The 27,247-nt window shown below is 47.1% G+C and overlaps 1 protein-coding gene across 11 annotated transcripts in view; it reads left to right on the top strand.

Annotated features, from left to right (window-relative positions):
* ENTREP2 (endosomal transmembrane epsin interactor 2) overlaps positions 1-27,247 on the top strand; it is a 396,616-nt gene that overhangs the window by 132,430 nt on the left and 236,939 nt on the right. The window contains exon 1 of one of the 11 annotated variants that reach the window (XM_082386094.1): positions 5,620-7,289. The exons of the other annotated variants lie outside the window; for them this stretch is intronic. Coding sequence (XP_082242220.1) covers positions 7,212-7,289 — 78 coding nt within the window. The 5' untranslated portion in view covers positions 5,620-7,211. Of the gene's footprint in view, positions 1-5,619; positions 7,290-27,247 lie in introns of those variants that run through there. 11 annotated transcript variants of the gene reach the window in all.

Genomic DNA, 27,247 nt, shown 5'->3' with positions numbered 1-27,247 from the left:
AGATGGTAAATTTTGTGTTCTATGTACTTTACTACAATTTTAAAAAATACCCAGCAAATGAATAACTAGTTCATTTGGGGTAAAATATTGGTATACTTTTGGATCATCAAAAATTCCTGGTCTGGGAATATCCCACATGCTGAGGAGCAAGTAAGCCCGTGCGCCACAACTACTGAGCCTGCGCTCTAGAGCCCACAAGCCACAGCTACTGAGACCGTGTGCCACAACTACTGAAGCCCGAATGCCTAGAACCCATGCTCCGCAACAAGAGAAGCCACCACAATGAGAAGCCCGCGCACTGCAACGAAGAGTAGCCCCCGCTCACCACAACTAGAGAAAGCCCGCATGCAGCAACGAAGACCCAACACAGCCAAAAATTAATTAATTAATTAATTTAAAAAAAATTGGGGGGGAACCAACTCATATTTTCTGATTTTTTTGATACTGGTATAAGCCTTGACTTGGAGCACAGTCTCAACTATTACATTTGGCTAACAAACTTATGTGACAGTTGAATTAAATAAAGTTGGCATTTATAAAATGTAGGGAAATAAAGGATAGCGGGGTTTTCTGTGACAATACAAGGCAGTAAATTTACAAAATAGGACAGCATCAGGCATGTCCAACATTCATGAAAATAGGTAAAAACACATTTCTTGCAATCAGCCTAGTGTTGTCAATATAGTTATTGTCTTGAGAAAATCCCATTTGTAGAAAATAAATGCTGTAGAGCGAGGCACATAAAGTTGTAATTTGACAAGTTTTTCCATTAAGTGAAAGCTAGAAAGAGATCAGAAAATAACTGAAAAGCTGAGTAGCTTTATTTCTTGTCAATTTAGTGCTCCTAAGAAGACTTAACTTCTAGGTGTTATTCACCACTAAGTGCTTATTAATTGGGAAAGTGAAGCTGGTGGCTTGGACGTTTGCTCCTCACCTGGTGGTCAGCCAGCATCTGTAGTTTTCCAGTGAGTGTGTAGAGGTTTTAGCTTAGAAGAAGCCTGACAATCTTTTTGTAATTGCTAAATATCTCAAATATGTCAATGACTTGACTCTAGTTAGACATGCTAATTTAAGAATTGCAACTGACACGTGGATGGTTTCCTATTTTTTGGAATTGAACTGTTAGTCTGAAGCCATTGTCTTTAGGTATTTATACTTAAGATAGGAAAGTAGATCACTTTACAACTTTTGATGAAGGCTGGTCACATATTAACGTGGCTCTGATGGCATTTGTGCCAATCCAGGGACTGAACTGAGAATTGTGTTAACAGAAGACACCGCACAAAGGTTGGATTCCCCAGCACAGAGCGAGGGCAGGGGGCCCGTCACCTTCCTGGGCCGAGAGCCTTGCTGCATAGGTGCGGGGGGTGAGTCACTCGGGAAAGCTAAGTCTCCGTGGGACCCCGGCTTCACCACCTCCTGTCCTCGCCACTCCACCCACGTCCCTTAACCGGTCTGAACGCCATTCTCTTTGGGGTGATAAGTCCTTGGTCATCATGATAATCCTCACATACCCTAATGTATGGCTTGTAGTTTGATTAACATACTGTACCTATGAAAACTTAAGAAATGACTGTTTCTTATAGTAACGGTGAAGAGTACCTAATGAGGCCAGCGGTCCTGCCCAGCTCCCTTCACCCCCTGGCACAGCGCACCTGGCCTCCAGGAGGATGATGGGGGCTCACCGTTCTCGCCTAGGGAATGTTGCAGCAACAATTTTATGGTGCTATCACCCCAGCGTAGCATGTCCCTCCCTCCCCATCATTCTAGTTTGTTTCGAGCTTACATGCTGAGCAAACTCCTGGGTTGGCCAGAAGAACCAGGGCTGGGTTGGCCAGAAGAACAGTGGTGGGTGGAGGCCGGCTGTGCACCGCATAGCGAGTGGTGGAGACGGCAGTTTCTTGGGACCCCTGTCGATCGAATGTACCAGAGACAGAGGCCGTGGGTGCCCTGGCCCCGCACCTGGGAAAGTGTAAGTGCAGACACCTTTGAAAATCCACAACTCCGGGTACAGTAAACGTGGGTCTGGACGAGGCTCTTTGTTTGAGGAAGAGCAAGCTGAGAAAAAGTACTGTGGCATCTAAGAAAAAAACATACTGCTGCATGAAAGAAAAGGGGTGTCTTCCTTAAGAATCAAGAGAAAGTGAACAAGAGTAAGAGCCAGAGAAAACATTGTATTACATAGTCATCTCCCTCAGTAGGGAGTTTGCCCTTTTTATATGAAAGTGTATTCCTAACTCTGATCGTTTAAACATTACGGCACTGGGAGAAGTTGGGCAGACCTGGGGTCCAGAGGAGGGGTGACCATGACCTTGGCTCACTCCTGGGGACGCCTCCAAGGCTGAGCAGGGGCTTGGGTGGGCTCGATTGCTGTCCTGCTCTGTGGTGCCCGAGGCTCCGACTCCGGGCTCAGGACCTACGCTTTGGGGCTGAGACCAGACACCCCCTTCCTTCAGGTCTGGGAAAACCACTCCCCCGACCCACAGGTTACGGGCGAGAGGTTCCTGTCTGGCCGCCAACTTGCTGCATGAAGTTCAGGGTTTGTGTGGTCCACGTTGGTGGGAAACAAGGTCAGACTGCAGATCTGGGTTCTGAGGAGCCCCTGGGGCATCTCTCAGGTGTACCTGCCTCTTGCTGATTGGTGGGGAGGGGACGAGGGTCCGTGGGGACATGAAGAGAGGAGGGGAGCTTGGCCAGAACAACCTCTGCCCTTAACCCATGAGTACAGTCACAGGGATACATAAGAACAGGCGCAGTGAAGCACACGGCAGCAGAATTGGGCCCTGGTGTCAGCACCCACAGGACGGGCATTAATCAGGGCTCAGGGCTCGCTCTGACCCCTTTGGTGCCTCTGCCCCGAGTGCCTGAGTCAATTCTGGTGCAGATTTCCCGCAAAGCCTCGGGGCCGGGGCCACTGTCTTGAATGGTACAGCTGCTTCCCAGGGTGGGAGGTCTGCCAGGGATGAAAGACCGGGGAAGGGTTTGTGCCCTTACTGACCTCAGGGCCGTGAGCAGGTCCCGTAGATCAGGGCTCCACTCATTTTCACGTTTTAATTTCTAAACTTTTAGGATCAAAGCTGATATTCACCACAATGTAAGGAAGCCAAGAAGTCAGTTTCTTAGCCTACCCATGGCTGCTAAGAATCAGTGACTGGACATGGACAGCCAGGCGTGCTGGCCTCTTGTATCTCTGCTGCTGGGAGTTGCACTGGCTGTGACACCTCCTGGCCTTTGAGATCCCTCTCTTGCCACTTCCTAAGAGTTCTGGGGAAGGCAGGTCTTGGAGTGGTTTGGGGATGCTGTGTCCATGACAGACTGTTTAAATAGCAGAGGGGTCAGTGCTCCACCTATGGTCTCTTCCCATGTTACCTAACAAAACATTGTTTGCCCACTTGTTTTGAAGAGCTAACGTTGAATGATCCCCCAATCAAACTGATTCTTATCTCTTCATCAAACTCACTTCTTAGTGTATCTGTTCAGACTTTCTGCTCTAACCACGGAAATCTGCTCATTGTACATGAGTTATTCCTTCCTGCTTGCTGCCTTTGCACACACCCTCTCTTTGCTAAATCTTATGCCTCAAAAATCTGAAAACCCTCCTCCAGGAAGTCTTCCGTGATTGCCCTCAGGGACTCCTAAGCTCCCCTTAGCCATTAAATTGCTTGTATTGTGTTAGTTTGTGTTTGTGTGTATTTGAAATACAATCCGCAGAGGTTTTGTGTGGGACTGTCCCCCATAAGCTTGTGAGCATGGAGAGCAGGCCTTGTGCCATCTCTGCCTGCACCCTGCCCATCCCCCTACAGTGCCTGCTGCTACCCGTGGAGAGAGCCTGTGGTGTTTGACCGCTGACTGATGGAGAGACTTGGAATGGGTTTAGTGTTGATTTCAGAGGACAGTGCCTTGGGGTCCTCCCTCAGGTAACGGCAACTGTCTCCACCTCTTCCACCTGCTGGTCCTAGATTCATATCCCTGTTCTTCTCTGACACCTTCCCTGCAGTTGGATTAATGAGAGTTTGTCCTGGCGTGCCCCAGCAGAAGAGCATATAATAGTATCCTGGCCCAAATTAAAACAGAACTCATATGGTATTGGTTTAAGGTTTGCTAATATACAAACAGAAGTGATGAATGGAAATGATATCCTACAATCCTCTAGATTCTAATATATGAAAACAAGGTACTGCAGTTTTGTGCAGAAAGGAGCACTGGCTGAGTGGCAGAACATTAAGTTAGGTCCTCACCTAGCATCATACACCACAGTAAGTTTCCAGTGGATAACGTAAAAAGTAAAAGCATAAATGCACTATGCACTGCTAAGAAATATGAGTGGCTGTCTAATTGATCCCTAAAGAATAACAGTAGTGGTAATGAGAATGGCAGCTCTGTCAGTCAGCAAGTGCTGCATGACAAACCACCCTGGAACTTCCCAACAGCAACTCATTCAGCCCGTGAGTTGGGGTGGTAATGTGTGCTGGATGTAGCCGGGTGGCTCTCTAGTTGGGCCCACTCAGGGGTCTGCAGGGATGGCCTCCTGCACGTCTAGTGGGGCTGGTTGTCAGCTGGGGGCACATCAGGAGTCACTTGGCCACGTGGTCTCAGCCCTGCAGGGGGGAGCTCCTTCACAGGGTGGTGGTGGGTTCTGAGAGTAGCAAGAGGGCAAGCCCCGGTATGCAGATGCCTTTCAGGTCTCTGCCTCACCTGTGCCTCTGCTTTCTTGGTCTAAGCAAGTTAACAGTCAAGCCCAGCTCCAGGCAGGGAGAAGGACTCCGTCTTTTCACAGGAGGAGTGGCCGTGCACTAGACATTTTGCAATCTGCCACAGGCACTCTTCTGAGTACCCTCCGTGTATCATGTGTTAGTTATCTCCTGCTGCATAAAAAACCCCCCCTAGACTTAGCAGCGGAAAACAACCAACGTTCGTACGTCACAGTTTCTGTGGGTCAGAATCTGGGCACGGCTTGTCTGGGTCCTCGGGTCAGGGTCTCCCAGGGTGCAGTGAAGGTGTCAGCCAGGGCTGCGTCATCTCGAGGTGCCGCTCGGGGAGGGCAGGGGGACCTGGGTTCCAAGCTCACTCGGAGGCTGTGGGCAGGCCCCTGGGCACTCCTCAGGCTGGACCTGAAGGGGTTCCATGTGAACACCAGGAGGAGGGTCATTCAGGGCCAGCTACCAGATTGTCTGCCACATACTGACCTCATGTAGTGAATGCACTCTCATTATCTTCCTTTTTCAATCAAGGAAATTGAGGCAAAGAGAGGGTCACGCAGTGGGGGAGCCCGGGGTTGGATTCCCGGCTGAAGGACCATGACACTCTACTTGCGTGGAAGACATAATAAGGGAAAGATTGGAACAGCTGACCACAAATGCATTAGCATCCCGTGTGCCTCACCAGAATTGGCAAGTCAGGACATAACACTGTCTACCTGCCAATCCATCCTTATTATACTAAAAGCAGTCATAAATCAATAAGAACACATTACCATCAGATGGAAAAAGTCTGCAACAAACTCTGGTCAGCATGTCACTGAAGAAATATGAAAGGCAAATAAACAGAAAAGTGATGAACCCCACAAGTAATCAGAGAAATGCAAATTAAAACACTTCTTCTTCCCTCTCTCCCTCCCTCCCTTCCTTCCTTCCTTTCTTTCTTTTCCACCAAACTGGTGAAAGGTCTTTCAAATATTTATCCTCAGTGTGGGCCAGCATATAGGAGGATAAATGCTCTCATACCCACTGGAGGCAATGTCGATGGGTGTAATCTTGTGGGAAACAAATGTTTATACCCTTTGACTCAGTCATCCTCTTTTGAAGGGTTTATATGAAAATCAGGGATATCAATAAAATGTATGTGTGAGGATACTCACTGTGGCTTTATTTATCTTAGTTGGAAATTGGAAGCCACCTGAATCTCTAGCAATAGCAGAATGGTTGTAGTAGTCATTTCTAAATTATATGGCCATTAAAAGCATATTTTCAAAGAATATTCAGTGGCCTGGGGGAATCCTCATGTTATGTTAAACAAACACAGCAAGATTCCTGCTACAGTAGAATTCCAGTTTTGCACAATGCATGTGTGCAGGAAAAAAAAAAAACGCCTGAATGGAACCAGGTCAAAACATGAACAGTGGTTATCTCCAGGGGGTGATGGATATTATTTCCTTTATTCTTTTCTGTGTTTTTGCCACGTCCTTCCTGGAGGATGTATTACTGTCAAAACTGGACACAAAGGCGGCCTGGAGCATCAGCCAAGGCCTGTCCCTTCTGTGTGGCCCCGGGACAGAGCCACCAGTCCCCTCCCTGGGTGTCTGCTTCCCAGAGGTGGAGTCCACGGACTCTTGCGAAGATTCCACTCAGCAGGACTGAGTGTTCCCTGTGTTTTGAAGTCAGGGCCAGACACCCATGGTTAACCTCTCAGTTAGGTCAATGTGTGTTTTTAGTCCCTCCGAAGACAGAGGTTTGTAAATAGACTTGAACTTCAGTGACCCCTCCATGCCCACCCCCACTCTGAGGACACAGTTATGAAAGTGTCGGCTGGACATGAAAGCCCTGTGATCTCTGCCTTTGGGGACGTTGCTAGGTTTTCTCTCCCTGCACTGTCCCGTCTGGTGACAGCTGGTGACCGTGGCTGTCTTCTCAGGGGTCCCTTGGTGTAGCATTGACCTGGCATTTAAAACCCGGGATATTTCTGGTCCCATCCTTATGTTGTGTGCGGTCAGTACCCCCGCTGACTGTCACAAGGCTGGGAGGAAGGGGGGTGGGGCGCGGTTCCTTTCCTGTCGGCTCATTGTTTGGGTCTTGGTCCTCCAGTTAATTTCCTTTTGGCTCCTCTGGGCTGTTTCACCCATTTCTGCTCACTTTTCCTGCGGCTCCTCCAGCCTGACCCGGCCCCTGGCTTTAGGTCCTGCTGACCCTTCCTGCTGCCTCCTCTTCCTGCCGCCCCTACTTCCCGCCGCCCCCTTCCGGCCGCTCCCACTTCCGGCCGCTCCCACTCCCGGCCGCCTCCACTTCTCAGGGGGCATGACTGCCCCGTCCTCTTACCCCCTGCTTGCTTTGGGGGTTTGTCTTTGAGTGTTATGTGAGGCACCCCTTAAATACATTCCTTTAGATTGAAAGAAACGGTTCTATAGTTGAGAGGTGATAGCTCCCGGTAGTAAAGTGTTTAAGGAAAGAAGACAGGAGGAGGTGGGGAGCTTGGGGAGCGGCACCCGCGTCTGGAGGATGGACAGACGCCCCCCGAGCAGCAGCAGCAGGATTTCCTTCCTTCTTCTTCGGATCTGCCTTCTGAAGCCGAGGCAGGTAGGACTTTCGTTTGGTGCAGCGTGAGGGACCCTGATGTCAGAGTCCACTTAGAAAAATGCAATGTTAGAGCCCAAAGGTCCTCTGTGTTCCAGGTTCAGCGTCTTCTTAGCCAAAGTTGGTTGTGTCGCAGGGTGACAAGAGGGCCCCCCCCCACCCGGTGTTTCCAAGGCTCCTGGCAGCTGAGGGTCTTGGGTTACCTGTTCTGGTTACTTCTTGCTCAAAATCCCTGCGGCCTGGGGTTTCCCGCCATCTGCTTGCCCACGTTGCCTGCGTGGAAGTGATGCTGGGGCAGTGTGCGTCCATCAGCTCCTGACTCAGGGCTGCTGAAAAGCAAACAGCCAGCGACAACCTTAAGCCACTACGTGTGTGTGCATTGGTGTAAATGAAATGTGTATTATACCCTTCCAGTCTGGGTTTAGGGAGTTATTTGAGAGTTGTCTCTGTCGGAAAGTCTACAAGATGAAGCTAGAAAATACGCATTTCAAAGGAGCCAAGGTAACAATATAAAAAAACAGGCATTTCATATTCTAGAACTTATCTGTTTTTTTCAAGAAACGCTTTTTAAAACCCTTAAATGAAGACTAAGCTTTGTAATTGTCTATTTGAGCATTGCCTCCAGGCCAGCATTGCCAGTGAGCGGGTCTCCCGGGGAGCAGACCTTCTCAGGGCACTGGCATGGGATGGGTTGGACGGGGGCCCCTCGAGGGATGCCTGCAGGGTCCAGCCTGCAATCTCGGTCCCTCACAGACGGTGAGGACCTTCTTGGGGTGGGCAGGGGGAACTGCCCGGCTGTTCCTGAACCAGCTTTTCTGCCCAGTCACGCCACATCGTCCACAGCTGCCCTGGCCCCTTTTCCTCCTCCTTGGTTGGATGTTCCCAACTTTTTACCGGCCCCTCATTGGCGTCCCATGGCCCCCGGTCAGCTCTGGTGGTGACCGCCTGAGTGGTCCGTGTGCTGGATTTGCAGGATGTTCAGCTGGATTTGCAGGATGTTCAGGCTGGCCTGGTCCCAGAGACTTTTATGGAATGAGGCAGAAGCGGGTGGAGAGATGTGAAGAAATCCTGTGACCCTGCCAGGTGAGGGCTGAGATCTCGGAGCTGCCACCTCCTTGTCCTCAGCACTTCAGCCCTGTACCCAGGGACCCTCGTGCTCTTTCCAGGCCCCAGGGGGATTGTGACAGGGTCACTGGGGCTTGCTGGGAGCCACCCGGGGGAATGGGCATTTGGGCAAGTGCTGATGGTTTTTCTTATTCAGAGCTGTCAACATTCCTTCATACAAGTGATTTCACCATAATTGAAAGTACATTTAAAAGATGGAGAACTCTCCTCCTCATGTGTAATAATCTACAGAGTGTTTGGCTACTTAAACCATAAAGTGATACAGAATCTTTGAGGATGGTAAAAATAGTAAATAAAGGTCTTGAGTCCGAAGTCAGCACATCATTTTGGTAATGGGTTCAAAGTGTAGCTGTGGGTATGAGATCTGTTTTCTTCTCTAATCGTAAAGTTTTCGTCATTTTTCATCTTCTGTGCTTTAGTGGTCCTTGAGGATGAGAGACATACTGGTAACTTATGCTGCTGAGTGTCTGTTCTATAGAGTAAATAAGGGGTCATGACCCACGTTCAGCATGTCATGAACGTAGAGAGCTGTCGGTGTTTGTGTGCGTCTCACCGGCCAGTCTCCTTCCCCCGCTCCTCCCGTGTCCGGCCAGCGCTGCAGTCTTCTGTCTCCCCAGAGGTGGTCCACCCTCTCGGGCCTCCCCGGGGCCTCTGCTCACATGTATCCCTTCGTGGAGGCCGTCGCAACCTGCCGCCTGCCCCTCTGATCCTCGTTCAGATGTCACAGGAGGCTCCAGACCTGTGCGAAAGCTGCCCTGCTTCCCCGGACCTCAGTGTTTTCCTTTCTCATCTTCAGTCAGACCCCTCTGGCTGGGGTAGATCAGTTTCCTAGATGAAAGGAAAAGCCCAGTTTGGCAACTACGCTTTAATGTCCGGTTCTCGTTCTCATCTGGCCCATCCTGCAGTGACCGTAATAACATCCTCTCTTATCTCTTTTGAGCCATTTCCGAAATGAACAGTGTTTGTTTTTACATGAAGGAGTGTTTCCCCAAAATTCCCAGCAGGTGTGTTGTTCGATCTAGCGAGCCTCAGAATCAGAGACCAGGTGCACGCGTTTGGGGGCGGCTTGGAGGGTCTGCTGCCTTGAGCTCCTTGAGGCCAGGCTCTCCTTTACTGACCAGCAGGGAGGGTGCGGTCTGCAGGTGGCCTCGGGGGCCTTGGGGGAGGGGGAGGACAAGGGGATGGTGTTCTTTGAGTTAAGTGTCCCTAGGTCATCATCTCTGGAAAACCCACGTTGTATTTGTGTATCTTCTATTTTCAAAGATGTTTTCAGATTACTTTTTCCAAAGCTAATTTCAAATAGTGTGAGCTACCTGGAGAAGCGGATGGAGAAAGTGAGATTAAATCCAATCCTCCTGGTTGAGCCGTCTCATTTTCAGCTTTACTGAGGCAACGCAAAATTTATCATGGGAAAGAGTTTTCAGAAGCTTGCATGTGAACTGTTTCATTACTGATTCGGAAAGATAGAGCTCTGCATTCTTTTGGTCCTGGAGATGAACACTTTCGTTTGTTGATGGTTTCTCTGCCTGCCTGTGAGCATCACGCATACGATTATGTTGGTCGTATCAATGCTCAACGCCAGGGCACTGGCGGAAAGAGTCACTAATGCCATTTAGGGTACAGTACAGAGTGGACTTTGTGACCCAGGTCGACTTTCCACAGCAGGCAGTCAGAGCTGCCCTGCTTGGTGCTGGGTACCGATTCTGAGGTTCCTGAAGGAGATGAATTCCGTATCAGGAGCATCCCTACGTCAGGGCTGAAGGGCTGACGGGTGCCAGCCACAGGGACTCCTGAATGTCCACTGTGTATCTTCACTTCACGTCTGCAAGCCACCACTGTTCACGAGGGATGTCGTTTCCTCCCTTTGTGCTGTTTTAAGGAGGGCTTGTGTCCAGACAGAAAAACGATCCACCTGCAGGCCAGTGTTTTTACAAGCACACCTGGTAGCTTAAAATTAGAAAGCAAAGGGTCTTGTGATCACTTCAGCAGCACCTGTACCAAAATTGGAACGATACTGAGATTATTAGCATGGCTCCTGTGCAAGGATGATATGAAAATTCGTGAAGTGTTCCATATTTTTGTACACCTGAAACAAATATAATATTGTAGGTCAACTATAATTCCATAAAAGAAAGAAAGGAAAGGACCTTGTTACTATATTTATTAAATGGAAAACTTAAATAATTGGAAGTTACATTCGCCTTATTTTTAAGAAACTAGAAAGTTATTCAAGAACCTGGATAAGTTTTTTTGTTTTTTTTTTTTAAATTTATTTTTTGGCTGTGTTGGGTCTTCGTTGCTGCGCGCGGGCTTTCTCTAGTTGCGGCGAGCGGGGGCTACTCTTCGTTGTGGTGTGCAGCCTTCTCATTGCAGTGGCTTCTCTTGTTGCTGAGCACGGGCTCTAGGCATGTGGGCTTCAGTAGTTGTGGCTCACAGGCTCTAGAGCGCAGGCTCAGTAGTTGTGGCGCACGGGCTTAGTTGCTCCGCGGCATGTGGGATCTTCTGGGACCAGGGCTCGAACCCGTGTCGCCTGCATTGGCAGGTGGATTCTTAACCACTGAGCCACCAGGGAAGCCCCCTGGATACTTTTTGGATGGGATGGGAAGTGGGTGTTAGCGAGGGGGCCGCAGCCTGGCAGATCATGAAGCTGTGTGCTGCTCAGAACTCCCCGCACCATGCATCTGGTGAGGGGGAGGCACGTCTGCTGGGTAGCACAGGTGCTTAGATGTGTTTCAGCCTCATCCAGCCACAACGGCTTCTTTTCTCTGCGAAAATCTTCGATGGCTTACTTGATTCAATGTGCTTCAAAAGTTGGATTACTTTTCTAATTTGTTGGATCATGGTCCCAACAATGAGATATCACCTCACACCTAACAGAATGGCTATTGTCAAAAAGACAAGAAATAGCAAGTGTTGACGAGGATGTGGAGAAAAGGGAACCCTCCTACACTGTTGGTGGGAATGTAAATTGGTGTAGCCACTATGGAGAACAGTATGGAGGTTCCTTAAAAAACTAAAAATAGAGTTGCCATATGATTCAGCAATCCCACTCCGAGGCATGTATCCAGAGAAAACCCATAATTCGAAAAGACATATTCACCCCAATGTTCATTGCAGCACTATTTACAGTAACCAGGACATGGAAGCAACCTAAATGTCCAACGACAGAGGAATGGATAAAGAAGATGTGTGTATCTACAATGGATTACTACTCAGCCATAAAAAAGAATGAAGTTTTGCCATTTGTAACAACATGGATGGACCTGGAGAGTATTGTGCTAAGTGAAATAAGTCAGACAAAGACAAATACTGTATGTTTCCACTGATATGTGGAACCTAAAAAATAATTTTAAATCATTTGACTTGTGTTTCCAGTTACAGAAGGAGTTTATGCTTATTGTAAGAATTTGTGGTTGGCAGAATAATAGCCACCACCACCACCACCCCTGACAGATGTGTGCATCTTAATCCTGGGGACCTTTTAGGTTACGCGGCAAAGGGGATGTGGATGGAGTTAAAGTTACTAATCAGCTGACCTTGAGAAGACAGGTTGCCCGGCATTATCTGGCTGAGCCCAGGGTCCTTCTAGGTGGGAGAGGGAGACAGAAGAGGAGAGCTGGAAAGAGATGTGGCTACGGTGAGGGGTCAGAGAGACCACACAGCTGGCTTTGCAGATGGAGGAAGGGGCTGTGAGCCAAGAAGTGTGGGAAGAAGCTGGAAAAGGCTGGGAAATGGATTCATCCCAGACCCTCCAAAAAGGACGCAGCCCTACTGGCACCTTGATTTCGGCCTAGTGAGACCCATTTCTGGCTTCTAATCTATAGAACTGTAAGATGACAAATTTGTGTAGCTTTGAGCTGCTGACTTTGCGGTAATTTGTCACAACAGCCGTAGAGAATGAGGACGGAAGTGAAACAATGTGAACTGTAAAGAAAAGGCTGATTCTACCCTCTCCCTATCTCAGGGAGCCACTGGGGACCCAGGCTCTTCCTCCTCTCTGCTTACTGCTTTCAGCATTGGGCTCTGCCCCACGCTTCTGGTCTCAGGGTTACAGCAGGGTGACCTATCCCCATCATATGTCTGCTGGGCAGCAAGACCTGGAAACAGAAAGCATCTGTTTCAGGGAAGAAAAAGTCTTCAAAGCGCCCCATAGCAGACTTCCACATGCATCTCTTTAGCCAGAACGGGGTCACACAGCCACCCCAGGCGAAGGTGGTCTGGTGGTCTGGGAAAGCAGTGCTTGTTGGACGCATTGGCGCCCCAGCAGATGGGTCCTCTGTGAGGATGGAGGCAGGGGGGGCAGCATCGGTCCACAGCTTTGTCTTCCATGGTCTTTGTCTGAGGTCCAGCACATCCATACTTCAACCTTGTTGGTGCTACCGTCCCTCCCTTCTCTAGAGTCAAGGTCTCGGCCTATGAGTGGTCAGTACAGGACCACATGTCCTCTTTTCAGAGATGTGTTGCCTCTCTAGCCATCTTCGCTCAAGGGTTTGCCGTTAGGTCATGCATTCCACACCTGGTCATCCAGCCATCATTGAGTGAGGAACACCCATCAGAGCCGTGGCCTTGCCGGAGGCTGTTTTGATGGTCTAACAGATGACGATTTGATCGTGCTCCTTGATTCTTCCTAACTCACTCATTCCCAGGGCAGAGCTTCTTCCCTGCATTTCTGGTGTTTGGGAATGCGGTGGGCATGCTTGAGACCCCAGCACAGGGAGAAGGTCTTGGTCTGGGGGAGAGCTGGTCAGAACCTCGGTTCCCCTGTGTGCACTGGTGACCTCGGCAGTGTCTGCAGGATGCCCACGACAGTGGCTGCTGGGGACCCCTTCGCCCTCACCTGTGTAGCACAGGGGGGCTGGTGAGCAGCCGCCCCTGAGGGATGACCGTGGGAACAGTGACAGCTGTAAAGGCTACCAGAACCTCTGCCCCCTTTAGGCCCAGAAGTGCGTTGGGGCCTCCCAGTTGCCAGGACCCATGTCTACACTCTGTTCCTAAGTGGATGAGAACGCGAGGTGTGTCTCCTCCCAGATGCTGCCCTGGTTTGAAAGGGCTGCTGGGGAGAGGGAGTCGGTCACCACCCGTGGTTTCTGTCTAGCCTGGGCCCAGGCTGCTGCCCTGACTGTGCCATCCTGTGAGTGGACACCTGTGTGGCCACCGGGGCCTGTTTTGCTGAAAATCAGGACAAACTGCCAAGAAGAACCAGTTCTCAGCAGAGCCCGCTGCTGACCGTGGCCCAGAGTTCCCTGTCTTTGATATTACAAATGAAATATGATTTCTTCAAGAAGAAACATTCTAATGAGGGCCGGGTTCCAGGGGCTGTTTCTCACAGCTGGTAGAGCACAGCCTCCCAGGTTAGTGGGGGGCTTGTTGGGGCAGCTGCTGGCCTTTACCCCACGTACCTGGTTTGGACATTCATCTCCCCACGCCAACGTTCACAGGGTTTATCTGATTTATATAAGGTTCACCTGGAGACATGGATGCATCCTATTCCGAACGCATCCTGCCCCTTTCTTGACAGTGGATCTACACTGGGGAGATGGGGTGATCACCAGGTGCAAACTCTTCCATCAGGACCCAGACGGGGAGTCTTTTCTTGCCGTGAGCGCTTCCATTATCACAGGTTGTCAAGGTTGAGATGAAAAGATAAAATCCGTATCTTGATGACCTCGTGTGTCTGTGTTGGTAGCTGTTTGTAAGTCTAGTGTATTTCCATGGACAGCAATCTATACAGTGTGACATTCACTGTCTACTGAGCTCTGTGTGCCCCATCCCCCGCGCCGTGGGTGTCCTGATCCCTCTCACCTCACTCTGCTTTTCCCTGCTTTCCCTGTAGCTCCTGACATACCATATAACTTACTTATTTATTACGTCCATTGCTTTGTCGCTTCCTGCCCAGGTGTGCACTCCCTGAGGGCAGGGATCTTTGTCTTTTTCCTTGGTGTGTCCCTGGCCCCTTGAACACTGCTGCTTGGTTCTCAATAAATACAAGTGAATGAATGGAATTTGAGGCAAAAATGATCTGACCCAGGGACTTCTGGCTGGGTCCTGTCTTCCCATAGATGTGCTGGAGGCTTCACTGTGGACCAAATGCAGAGCATCTCGTGCCTGAGGGAGCCGAGGGCTCTTCCCAGAGGAGTAAGGGTGGCCGGTCCCCGAGGATGAGGCTCCATCATTTCTGAGCGGGAGCCCCAGGAGCCAGCGCCTGGCTCACCCTCTCTTGTCCTCGTTTAGTGATGAACCACGTGGCGGGAGTGGCCACTCCCCCAGCCTCGTCCTGGAGGGAGGACAGCGTGAACCTGAGCCGCTGCAATCCCCGGGGACTGATCGGGAGGTGGGAAATGGACTGTTATTCCTATAAACCAGTGAGATTTTGAGTCAAATGAACAACTGTGAGACAAGAGAGGTTTCTAGAACGAGAAACACAGATGTTGGAGCGGGAATGGTGTTGGTGTTGTCTGTGTCAAGTTTGAGAGTCTAGGGGGGATCCATGTGTAAGTGGGATGAGCACATGGTGGGAGTGTCTGGAGCTCAGCAGAGGCCCAGGCTGGAGAGGAAGACTCGGAGCCATTGCCACAGAAAGAGCAGGGGGCCAAGAGGGTGCCTGAGCTCCCCTGCTCTCCTGGGAAGATAGCGAGGGACAGAACCCCGAGGGAGCACCATGTGACACTGCCAGGAAAGAAAGCAAGGAAGAATCACTGGAGATGGTGGCAGAGAGTCAGGAAGCAACATAGGATGATTTGGGGAATTCGATGAGATGGTCTCTTGTGAACACTGACCGGCACGGTGCCTGGCAGTGGGAGCAAATGGCCCACAAACAGAGCTGTGCGAACATGGGATACACACGTGTGTATTCATAAATGCGTGCCCAGCCTTATTTATAAAGTGTGTTCACACCCACACACCCACACACAACTGTCCCTCAGGGATCGCGGGGAAGAGCCAAGGCAGCAGTGGGTTTGCAGCGTGGAACTTGCTAAACAGCATCAAATTCTACTGATTTCTGAGAATGGTCCATTGGCTTGGGCAGTTGGGTTATGAGTCACTTAGTGTGGGCCACCAGCATGCACACACAGAACTCTTTTCATTGTCCCAAACAGACACTGTGCACCTGTTAAACACTAACTCTCCATTCTCCCCTCCCCCCAGCCCCCGGCAACTACCGTTTTACTTTCTGTCTCTTTGAATTTGGCTGTTCTAGGGACCTCATGTAAGTGGACTCATTTAATGTTTGTCCTTTTGTGTCTTGCTTATTTCACTCGGGATAATGTCCTTAAGATTCATCCATGCTGTAGCAGGTGTCAGTGTTCCCTTCCTTTTTAAGGCTGAATAATATTCTGTTGTACGGATAGACCACATTTTGTTTATCCATTTATCCGTCGATGGACACTTGGGATGCATCCACAGTTTAGCTATTATGGATAATGCTGCAAGGGACATGGGTGGACAAATACCTTTTCAAGACCCTGCTCCCACTGCCCTTGGGTATATACCTAGGAGTGGAGTTGCTGGGTCATATGGTACTCCTGTGTTTAATTATTTGAGGAACCAGGGGAAGGTTAGTTTTTAGAATGGGGAGACGGTCTGTGTGCTGATGGGTGGAAGGACACAGCAGAGAGGCTGAGGGACGTGGGAAGGGATGGAGCAGACCCTGGAGGAGAGGGGTGTGGGATTCAGGAAGACGGGGGGTGGGGAGCAGTGATGGGGGGCTCTGAGGATGGTGGAGGGGAACAGGCAGGGAGAGCCCTTGTGTCCAGGGCCGGCCTGCCCCATAGTGACAGGCCTGGGTGACTTGGTGTGGCTGGGGAACAGGGATGTGAAAAATGGCAGCCGAGTTACTTTTTTGGAAATATTTATGGTGACACCGGTCGTCCCAGTTTTGTAGTTTTCTCCAGTCAGACTTGGAAACTTGGGGGTGATCTTTTTCAACATGTTAATGTTCAAAAGTGGTGGTATGATTATATAGATGAAACGTTAACTTGAGGTTACTTCAGAAAATTTTACGATTAATGCATAATATTATTCTGTTGTAGGCAGACTAAAAGTGTTTTCAGTACATATAGTAAGTACTCTGTGCAAAGTGACATGCATGTTAGCTGCACCAGGTGTTAAAACAAGAAAAGGAAATTACGTCACAGCTATAACAATTAATTAATGCGGTGGGGTAAGATGTGTTCAGAAATCAGTTTTTAAGAACTAGAGTGTTTTATGATTTCATTGAAGGAAGTTCAAAAACAGGCAAAGCTCATCAATGGTGGTAGAAATCCCAGCAACAGTGGTTGCCTATGAGGGTAAAACTGGGAAGGGCACAGGAGAACTTCCTGGGGTGGCGGAAATTCTCCTATCTTGATTGGGATGTTAGTTACGGGGTGTATGTATTTGTCAAACCTTATACATAATTGTATTCTTGTGGTCTGTGAATTTCACTGTGTGTAAATTTTACCACGATAAAAAAATTGTGGCATAAAATAATCCCATAGTGTTATGATACCTTCTCAGGGAATTAGACACACCAACAGAAATGAGAACAATGGCTTTTAAAGGGTGTTATAGCCACAAAACCAAACTGTCTGCGAGGTAAAAATTCCTTGGAAATCTGTTGAGTTCAAGGTCAGTATTATGTGGCATGAAACAGGACCTTAGAAATTAATTTCTGTGGGGAGGTAGGAAGAGAATGTTTTATGTGTGTGTGCAGACATAGATACACACACACAAACGTATATGTGTCTCAACCTGCTGGTATAGTTATCACACAGGAAATCATAAAAATCACAGTCATACAGCATTTATACAGTGTTATGGGCTGAATTGTATCCCTGTAAAATTCATATGTTGAAAGCATAACATCCCATACATTCAGAACAGGACTGAATTTCCAGATAGGGTCTTTAAAGAGATAATTAAGGAAAAACGAGATCATTTAGAGTCAGCCTTAATCTAATCTGACTGGTGTCCTTAAGAGAAGAAGAGATTAGGACACACATACAGAGGGAGACCATCTGAGGACACGGAGAGGACAGCCGTCTGCAAGGCAAGGGGAGAGGCCTCAGGAGACACCAGCCCGCTGACCCCGTGATCTCAGACCTCCAGCCCCCAGCCTGTGCTGCTCTGCTATCCACATGGCTGTCAGCATCTTGTCTCCTTTGACCCCGTTCGTAATGTCCCGTGGGGAAGGCAGGGCAGATGGTAACTGAGGCCTCAGGTAGAGTTAGGTGGCAGAGCTCACTTTGGTCATTTTGCACCAACTCCCGTTGACCCTCTCATGGGGCAGGGTGGCTACTTCCGGTTGACATCTCACTCAGTCAGGACGTGTTGTAATACCTGGAAATTTGAAAGGATATGTGCACTAAGGTTCTTGTGGCTCAAGACAGACCTAAGTGCCAGATCAACATTCGTGAATTTTATTTCTGTTTTTAATTCTTATCAACAGTTGGCCTTCATCTGTGCTCCTTGGGTTTTGCGGTGTTAGAGCAGCGGTGTGTGAAGCCTGGGGAAATCGCATCCTCCTCTGGGCACTGACTGGTCCAAGGACTCTGCCACCAAGGGCATAGCCACGCCACACACAGCCCTTAGAGTCTTCCACATGTAAGGGATTAGATGTATTTATTATGATTTAAAAGCACTACGGTGGCATCCTGAATACTGAAGAGCATAAAATGGAAAGTCAAAGTTTCTCGCCTTATTCTTGCAGCCCCAGTCCTACTTCTGGTTCTCAGGGTCAGGTTTTAGTTCCTTTGCTTGTTGCCTGCATGAATGTAAATCGTATGCTTACATTGCTCTTTTTGATATATTACTTTTAAAAATAAAGTGGACTTCAAGCATACGAAACAGGTCCAACCCTAATCCTTTTATTCATACACACTCTCTCACCATTGCATGCATGGCCAACCTTATTCAATTCATTATTATTTTTAGAAACATAAGTACTTATAAAACCCACCACTGCAATCAAAATGGGTCCTTCACAATAGGACCCATTTAACCCCCTGCTTCTCCCCACTCAGGTTAACCCACCGCCTGAATCTTATCTAATTCCCTCACTTTCCTTTTTATATAATCTTATTGTATCTATATATGCTTAAAAGTATGTTTTCACTTTGGTTGTTTTTACCTTTTTAGAAAGAGTACCACTCTGTCTTTCATCTTTTGGGACTAACCTTTTTCTGCTTAATAGTATTTTGTTAAAGTTCCTTCGTGTTTTGTGAGTGCTGTAATTATGCATTTTGATTGTGCTATGAAAACATCACATGGTTTATTCACCTGCTCCCCATGGATGGACATTTGAGCCGTTTGCAGATTATTGCTGTTGTGAACATTCTCATATTGGTTTTCTGGTGCACATGTTCAAGAGTTTTTTTCTGGGTTATAAACCCAAGAGTCAGACCCTGGGCATAAGGTGTGTGGACGGTCAATGCTAGCAGGTAACGCTCAACTCTTTCTCAGAGCAATCCCTCTGTTTACATTCTCCCTCCCTCCCCACTCAATCCTCCTGTGTCTTGATCTTACAGATCCGTGCTCTCTCCAGCCCTGAGCATTGTCAGAGTTCAACGATTGTTCCCAGTGAGATGAGTGTAAAATGATCCTTGACCTGTGTTTCTCTGGTCACTCTGACTTTCACTACCTGTTCACGTGTCTGGTGGCCACAGGGATGTATGGACCTCGACTGTCTCTATGGGTCCCCTGCTCTGACCTCATGGTTTCTCTTGTTTATAATTTATATTTCTTCTCATGATGATTTTATGACTTTAAATCGTGAATTTAAACTTCTCTAACGTGGTGCACTATCTTAGGACAGGATATCTTGGGTGAGGGAAGAAGTCCGGCCTCCCTCACCTGTCCCTTTACCTCCCAACTGCTGTCACCCGGGCCTTTGCTTTGAATGGTATTTCAGTTCTCGTGCTTGTCTATAAATAGATTCTAAAATTTGAAAACCAGCCAACCTCATTTTTTGAAAATGATTGTGTGCTTTTTTATTCACCATAGTACCAAACTCCAAGGTGGACCGTACCTTTGCTGCCCTAAGGAGAATTGTTCATATATCAGGGCAGAGTTCCCAAACACTTCACCCAGCTGCCCCCAAGGTTACCATCTCACGAAACCATGATAAATTGGTGAAAAGTAAACATTAACATTGCTATCAGCTAATCTACAGACTTTATTTGGATTTCACTAGTTTTCCCACTGATGACCTTTTTTGTTCCAGGATCCAATCCTGGGTACATGCATCATTTAATCATCATGTCTCCTTTGACCCCTCTAATCTGAGATATTTCCTCAGTCTTTCCTTGTTTCTCATGACCTTGACACTTTTGAAGAATACTGGTCAGGTATTTTGTAGAACGTCCCTCGATGTGGGTTTGTCTGATGTTTTCTCATTATCAGGATGGGGTTGAGGGAAAAATACCACAGAGGTGAGGTACTCTTCTCATTGCCTCATATGATGCTATCGACACCTGACTTATTGCTGGTGATGTTAACCTTGATCCCCGGTCAAGGTGGTGGCTGCCAGTTTTCTCCACTGCAGAGTCACCATCCTTCCCCTCCCCAAACTCTAGTCATTAGGAGCCAGTTGCCAAATCCAGGCTACACTCGATGGGGGAGGGTTAAACTCCACCTCCTAGAGGTCCTTCCAGGAGGACCTGGTGAAGAAATTTGTGGACATATGTTAAAACCACAGTAATTAATAAATATTCTGGGGGAGATACTTTGAGGCAATGTAAGTATCCTGTTTCTCCTTAAAGTTTCGACCACTGACGAGCATTCTTGAGCGGATCTTGGCCTCAGCAATCATCACTGTGGAGTTCTGGTGGTGACTTCCTAGTTCCCACCTTTCTTTTACAATTTTTATTTGGAATTCTTCTTTAAGGAAGATTTGTCACTTCCGAATAAATATATTTACTTATTAAACTTATGTATTCATTATGTAAATGTATTTATTCAGTCATTTGAGATATCAATATGGACTCATGGATATTTATCTTATTTCTTATGTTATAATTCAATACTGTGGTTGTTTACTTTGTTGCTCAAATTGTTCTGTCTTTAGCCACGTGGCTCCTGTGTGTCTTTAACACAGTGTTTTCCCATCAACTCCCCCCTGCCCTAATTTTTAGCACTTCCTTATTTTCTACCACTACAAGATGCTTCAGGCTCATCTTATATTTTCCCTGCCCCAGCCCTATTATCAGCCATTTATCCTTTTTTTGGAGAGGGGCATTAGAAACCACAGTATGGGTGCTAGTTACTAATGGGGTGTCATTGCTTCTAGGCCATCTTAGGGGACAGAACTAGGAAATAAATGTATAGTTAGTTCTCAGTATTTGGGATAGTTTTGTTTTATAAAGCTGCCCTGAACATTGGATTGGTAAACTCTGAACCATTGCTTCTGGGGGAAATTCAGGGTTAGGTTCCTGAGACCATGGCCACAACATTTTTGTCGACCGATCAATACATAACCATGTGTTATGTGTGTTTCTGTTTAAAGGCACCTTATTTAACATGTATTGTTGACTCATTTTTTGATCAACTCCCACATCAAAACAGTACTTTATTTTGTAAATTTTGACCCAGTATTACTCCCCATGTTATGGTCTTTTTAGCTCTCAAGTGTACAAGGTGAAGACAAAATTTAGTTCAATGGGGTTGCACCTGGAGAATTAACATTGAACTCACAACCCACAGCACTGCGACCCAGGCCTAAATGACACACGCATTTTCTCTGTAAGGCACATCACAGCCTTCTTGCACTTAGGACACTAGATGGCCCTTCCGTACTATGCTTGGGGGCCATTTTGAACAGTGAAATGACCAACAAAAAACAAAAAAAATGCAAAAACCATGGCACTAAGTAGATGGTGAAAAGGACACTTGTTTACAGCATGAGCTGAAACACAAAGGCAGAGCCTTGTCTGACCTCAGCTGGGAACCTCAGCTGGGACCTTGTGCATCGGGCAACTCAAATTATCTGATGCTCTGTGCACGCATGGGGCTGCAAGTAGCTGTGAAAGCACCTTGAGTCTTGATTTGGGGGTTACAAATAAATTTTAGGGGGTGAGTGAATTTGCAGATATGGAATCCGCAAACGATGAGGGATGACTGTAAGTATATTAAGCCAGATGTAACATTTCTGTATTTCTGTGTTTATGTCTATCAGTCTGTGTCTGTCTCTCTTAAGCTAAACTGAGTTTGTTCATACTGATATTTCCAACTGTAACCCAGCCTCACAGCATTCAATCTAGGTTTCAGTCCCCCCTTACTTATTTGTATCTTATTTCTCTGGCTCATTAAATCCCTTTCCTCGAATAAAGTCCCCCATTTTTTATTTTGGTGACAGCAGTTCACTGAAGAGGTCAGTTGACCTGTAGACACACATTCTGGGTGTGTCCGGTTGCCTCCTCATGTTGCTGTTCGGCCTCTTCCTCTATCTCATGAAATGCATTTGAATCTTCCAAGTCCGTTTTCCCCTGCAAGTGGGTTGCCTCTGTGATCTTTATAAGGGGGGCCGTCATAGGGGTGGGACTGTGTGAGGCTCTCCCCTTCATTACGTCTGTAATCTCACTGCTGCCCATGGGGCTGTGGGCTGTCATTTCCCTTTATTTACTTATTTATTTATTTTTTGGCTGCGCTGGGTCTTTGTTGCTGCACGCGGGCTTTCTCTAGTTGCAGTGAGGGGGGCTACTCTTCGTTGTGGTGCGCGGGCTTCTCATTGTGGTGGCTTCTCTTGTTGCGGAGCACGGGCTCTAGGTTCACAGGCTTTAGTAGCTGCAGCACGTGGGCTCAGTAGCTGCAGCCTGTGGGCCCTAGAGTGTGTGGCCTCAGTATTTACAGCACGTGGGCTCAGTAGTCGTGGCTCGCGGGCTCTAGAGCGCAGGCTCATTAGTTGTGGAGCATGGGCTTAGTTGCTTTGCAGTGTGTGGGATCTTCCCGGACCAGGGATCAAATCCATGTCCCCTGCATTGGCAGGTGGATTCTTAACCACTGCACCACCAGGGAATTCCTGTCATCTCCATTTTCAAAGATGAAAACACCAAGTTCAGCTTGTGATGTGTAAGTCTACACAGCTGCTCAAGGCCAGATCAGGGTTTGGATCCAGGTCTGCTGTGTTCAAGGCTGTACTGATCCCAGTGTCCAGCCCTGCTCTCAGAGCTTCTGAGTTTGACTCTTCAGGACAGGGCCTTGGCAGCTGTATTTTTGACTTTGACATCTGACATCTGACTCTGACATTTGTCAGAGTCCCTTAGGGGACTCTGGCTTTTAAATTTTGTATTGAATTCTTGTTGACTTTCACTCCTTGTTCCTACTTAAGTAACCGACATGTTCCTGCATGCTGAGGCCGGGGCTAAGATGACACCCAGTGGTTGTGGCCACAGGAGTGTTTTTAGGGTAGATGTTCAGGGCTGGATGGGGGGTGAGTTCTCAGTCACTCAGGAGGACACCACTTTTCTCACTCAAGAGCCACGGTCTTGGGGGGAACTGTCTTATTTGAAAATATTCTGGGAATTTACCTCTTTGCTGCCAACACCAATGTGATTTGCATTTATTTTGGAAATCCAAGCACATTTTATCTAACCTACAGGCACTAATGAAGAGCTGATGAGCCACTGGTTCAACTAAATGATTACAGTCAGCAAGAGAAGTGCAAACAGGACCCTGATGAGTGATAATCAGGAGCAAGAGCAAGGGGTGATCTTATTAATTATCCAAACTCTAAATCTAGCTCCAGAATTTTGAATAATAAAAGAAATTGGAGCTGGAATGTTATGTAAAGTGCTCACTTACTCTTAAAACAGGCCACCTGATACAGAAGACTGTGTTTGTAGGACATCCTTCAACATTTATTTTTTTGTGTGTTTAGAACTGGTTACTCATCTCTTCTTAGAATCCAAATAATCAGTTTATTTTAGTAATTTTAACATTTACTTATTTAATTGTTATATTTTACAGTGAGTTGCAAAAACACTGCAATTATGGTTTCTTTCTTAAAACTGGGCCTTTGGCTCACGTGCTCAGGAAAGAAAGTTTGACAGTCCCCCACAGATGTCAGGCTTTGAGAACTCATCGTGGACTGGAAAGAGCCCCCAGTTTCTCTCAATGAGCTGATTTCCCACTGGCCTCTTGCACGGATTGGAGATGCTGAGAACTTGCAGGGCAAGCCAGGGATATCTTCCTGGGCTTCAGTTTGGGACAGTTAATGAAGCAGAATATGAAAGACAACTCAAGATTAAAACAAGGTTTTAGTGACATTTTTTATATGCCTGGCCCCCAGATCCTGTCAGTTTACTCCCTTCCAGCCTTCTGAGTCCTTGGAAAGATTTACAGTCAGCAGGGAAAACAAGGTAAATTTGACTGAAATTTTGTCTAAAGATTCGGTATGTACTGAAGTAATATGTTTTAAAATATAACATTATGGGAAATCCAGCTCATAATGTTACAAATATGTTTGAAAAATATTTTCTACCAAGTAATTATTACTTAAACTAGTGGATAAGCCATGCACTGGTTCATTTTAACAATTCAGCATTGAAATCGTTGTTTCCTTGTATTTTGACTCTAACTTCTGGATTCATTTAATTTAAGAGTATCCTAATATTTTCAAGTAAAACCGATCTGTTTTCAAAATTTTCTCTATACTGGGCAACCAAAATTAAACTTAGAAGTCAATTATCTTCCTGGGCTGGTGTGACTTTGGCTGTCCTGTATAATCCCATTTTCCAATCTCAGTGTTCTCTTGATTGAATCTATAATAAATATTTAAAATTTGAACTTATAAATCTCTGCTAACGAAACACCTGTTTTAAATATTGGATTCCGCATAGGAATTTCTCTGGGGAATAAAATTCTCTTAAAGTTTAAAAGCTGCTGACTCCAAGTCCTTGTCCCCTGGAGGCTATGTGCCCACATTTCCTCGCGATGACCGCGGTGGTTCTCTGCCTATGCAGATGCACATAGACAAGACCTGTGGAATACTGCTGACATAGAAAAGATGATTTGAGTATGTGACACGTGAATCAAACAGGGACGTGCTTCTTCTCCACGTGAAGGTCAGGTGTCTTACAGTGTGATTCCTGTGCATGAACAGAAAATGACAGTTGGCGAGACCTGCAGCATCTGAACTCCTGCCCCATGGAATGGTGGGAAATTCACATGTTCTCACTCTGAGTGAGATGACCAGCTGGACCGGTTCCATGGACCTGAGTGTTCTTAGCCCAGGGCCTGGATCTAGCTTTGTCACCATTGTCCTGTCTACTACATTGGTTGCCTCATCAATAACAAAGTGTTTAATAACACATATATATATTTTTAAAATCACATTATCTTGAAAGAAGCTGAGTGAGCGCCTTATTTTTATGTCTGATCTTCCTCTCCTCCTGTAAGGCAGCTTGATCAGAACCGAAGGACAATTTCTAAAACTATCCTATAAAGATGCTTTGAAGGCTTGAGTAATTTTTATCATCCAAAAAAAAAAAGAAAGAAAGAAAGAAAACGATGATATTGACAAACATAAAAGTTAAACAAGCAGTACTGGAAACTTGCCCCAAGCACCATCCAGGATGCACTACCTTGGGACAACGTGGTCCCCATTTGCTTTTTCCTGGGAGTGCCAAGTTGATGTACCCAAATCTGGGTCTGGCTGCGTCTGTGGGTTTTTGAGGAGCTGGGGTGTCCTCCCTTGAAATTTGCATTATTTTTCTCTCTTCGAGGACTTGGAATTGGCAAGTTCACTCCCACCCTGGAACTTTCGGGTGAGCAGACGGGCTACAGATCTCTGAGTTCACGGTTTTGCTGGCTTGAAGATACAACACTAGTGGATTATGGCTCCTGGCTTAATTAGATTCCATAGACTATTTTTAAAAGATTGTGTTCAGTGATCTTTTTTTTTCTGTGAAGAAGTATCTTTGATTTTTAAAATAGTTTTAATTCTTAAATTACTATACAGTAAAATTGACTGTATAGTTCAATGAATTTTAACACATGGGGCTTACAGTTCTCTGAATTTTGACACAAGCATATCTTACATGTGCTGGAATACAGAATCGTTCCATCACCCCAGAAAACACCCTCGTGCTTGTCCTGTATAGATGAACCTCCCCCAACCCCTAGGTGCTGGCAACCACTGATCTGCTCTTTATCCCTGTAGTTTTGTCTTTCACAGACAGTCATGTAAATGGACTCATACAGCATGTAAGCTTTTGAGATTGGATTCATTTGCTCAGCATAGAGCCTTGGAGATTTATCCAGATTGTTACTGTATAAATGGTTCATTTCTTTGTTTACTGAGTAGTATCCCATTGTATGAATGTACCTGTTTGTCCATTCATCCATGGAAAGGCATTTGGGTTGTTTCCAGTCTTTTTTTTTTTTTTTTTTTTTGACAATCAGGAATAGAGTTGCTATAAACGTTAGTGTACAAGTTTTTCTGTGAACACCTGTCCATTTCTCTAGGGTACATACTCAGGAGTGGGCTTGCTGGTCAGGATACGTTAAACAAATAAGTAAAATAATCCCCGCAAATGTCAAAGGCCATCTCCACTCAAAAGGAAAATGGGGGGATGTCGCTGAAAGGAGGAAACACAGGTTTGTCAAGCAGGGAGGAGCAAATAGGGAGAAAGTAGGGAAGAGTAAAACCAGCCGTCCAGTCCCCTTGACGCCGCAGGCCACACCTAAAATGTGGCGGCAGGAAACAAAAGTGTCCCCGAGTTGAGAGCAGTTTCTCAACCTTGGTCACATCTGAGATGCCCTGGACGCCATGAACTCCCACTTTGAGAAACCCAGTCTTGGAGTCTCGTGACAGCTGGCCCATGTCTGCCGTGCTGTCGTATTGATCTTATACCAGAATCCCACTGTGAAAAGTTCATCTTCAACACAAGGCTTTTTTGTGGTGTGAGACACGGTCCGTCCCACTTGAGGCTTTGCAATGCTACGGAAGTAATTCGGTCACTGATGCTTCAGGTCGAGCCCACTGAAGCAGGACTCTTGTCTTCTTAGCTGTTTGCTCGCAGCGTGTGGATGCGTCTGTGTGCATCTGGGTGCCTGTAACTGACAGCCTGGGGTCCTCTCAGGGACGTTGAACCTGATTTATGGTCCGTGGCACAGCTGTGGGTTCCCATGGGGCGCTGAACAGGTGCGGGCATGTGGAAAAAAGGCCAGAATGTGGTTCTCATCACACAAATGCCCGGTGATTATACAGCATCTCATGTGAGCCCTGTTTGGGAAGAACCAGGGAACAACTGACCACGGAGATCTCTGCGTCGGGGAAACAGGTCTTTCTAAAAGCTTTCATGATAATACCAGGCCCGTCCCAGGTCACCAGTCTCTTTTGAAGCAGAAACAATGAAGTACATGGACATTTGCCCATGGGTTGCTGGATTCTGCAGTCACGGAAGCCCATGGACATGAAAGACGGCAGGGGATTCTTGAATCCCTAAAACCAAGACACGAGAAGTGCTGTGCTCGCGGAGCCATGGCAGCCACGTGTTCATCAGTTCCTTCAGCAGGTCCTCTAGGCATCTCTTTCCAGGGGCCGCTGCTCGCATTCTCTAAGACAGGCAGAGAGTAAACCGACCAGCAAAGCAATCTGCAGTATAATGCCTGGTAGTAATAAGTCTTACGATGACAGATACGGCCGGGTGTGGGGCTTCAGTGACAGGACTGGTGGCTCTGAGTCGTTAGGTAAATGGATCACCTTTTTTGATTCTTTATGAAAAGTTAAGGGGGTTCTGTTTAGGGAAGGAGGATGTACAGGCCTCAGGGCCAGAAAGGACCGGTACCTCCTTCAGTGTAGGGGTCCCCAGATTTTCCAGTGGAAGACTTCCTTGGATGTCACGGGGGTCTCCCCCTGG

This window comes from Balaenoptera borealis (assembly GCF_965194805.1).
Source record: "Balaenoptera borealis genome assembly, chromosome: 3".
Taxonomy (NCBI): Eukaryota; Metazoa; Chordata; class Mammalia; order Artiodactyla; family Balaenopteridae; genus Balaenoptera; species Balaenoptera borealis.
The sequence above is the reverse complement of the archived record's forward strand: the minus strand, read 5'-3'. Positions and strand labels throughout refer to the sequence as shown.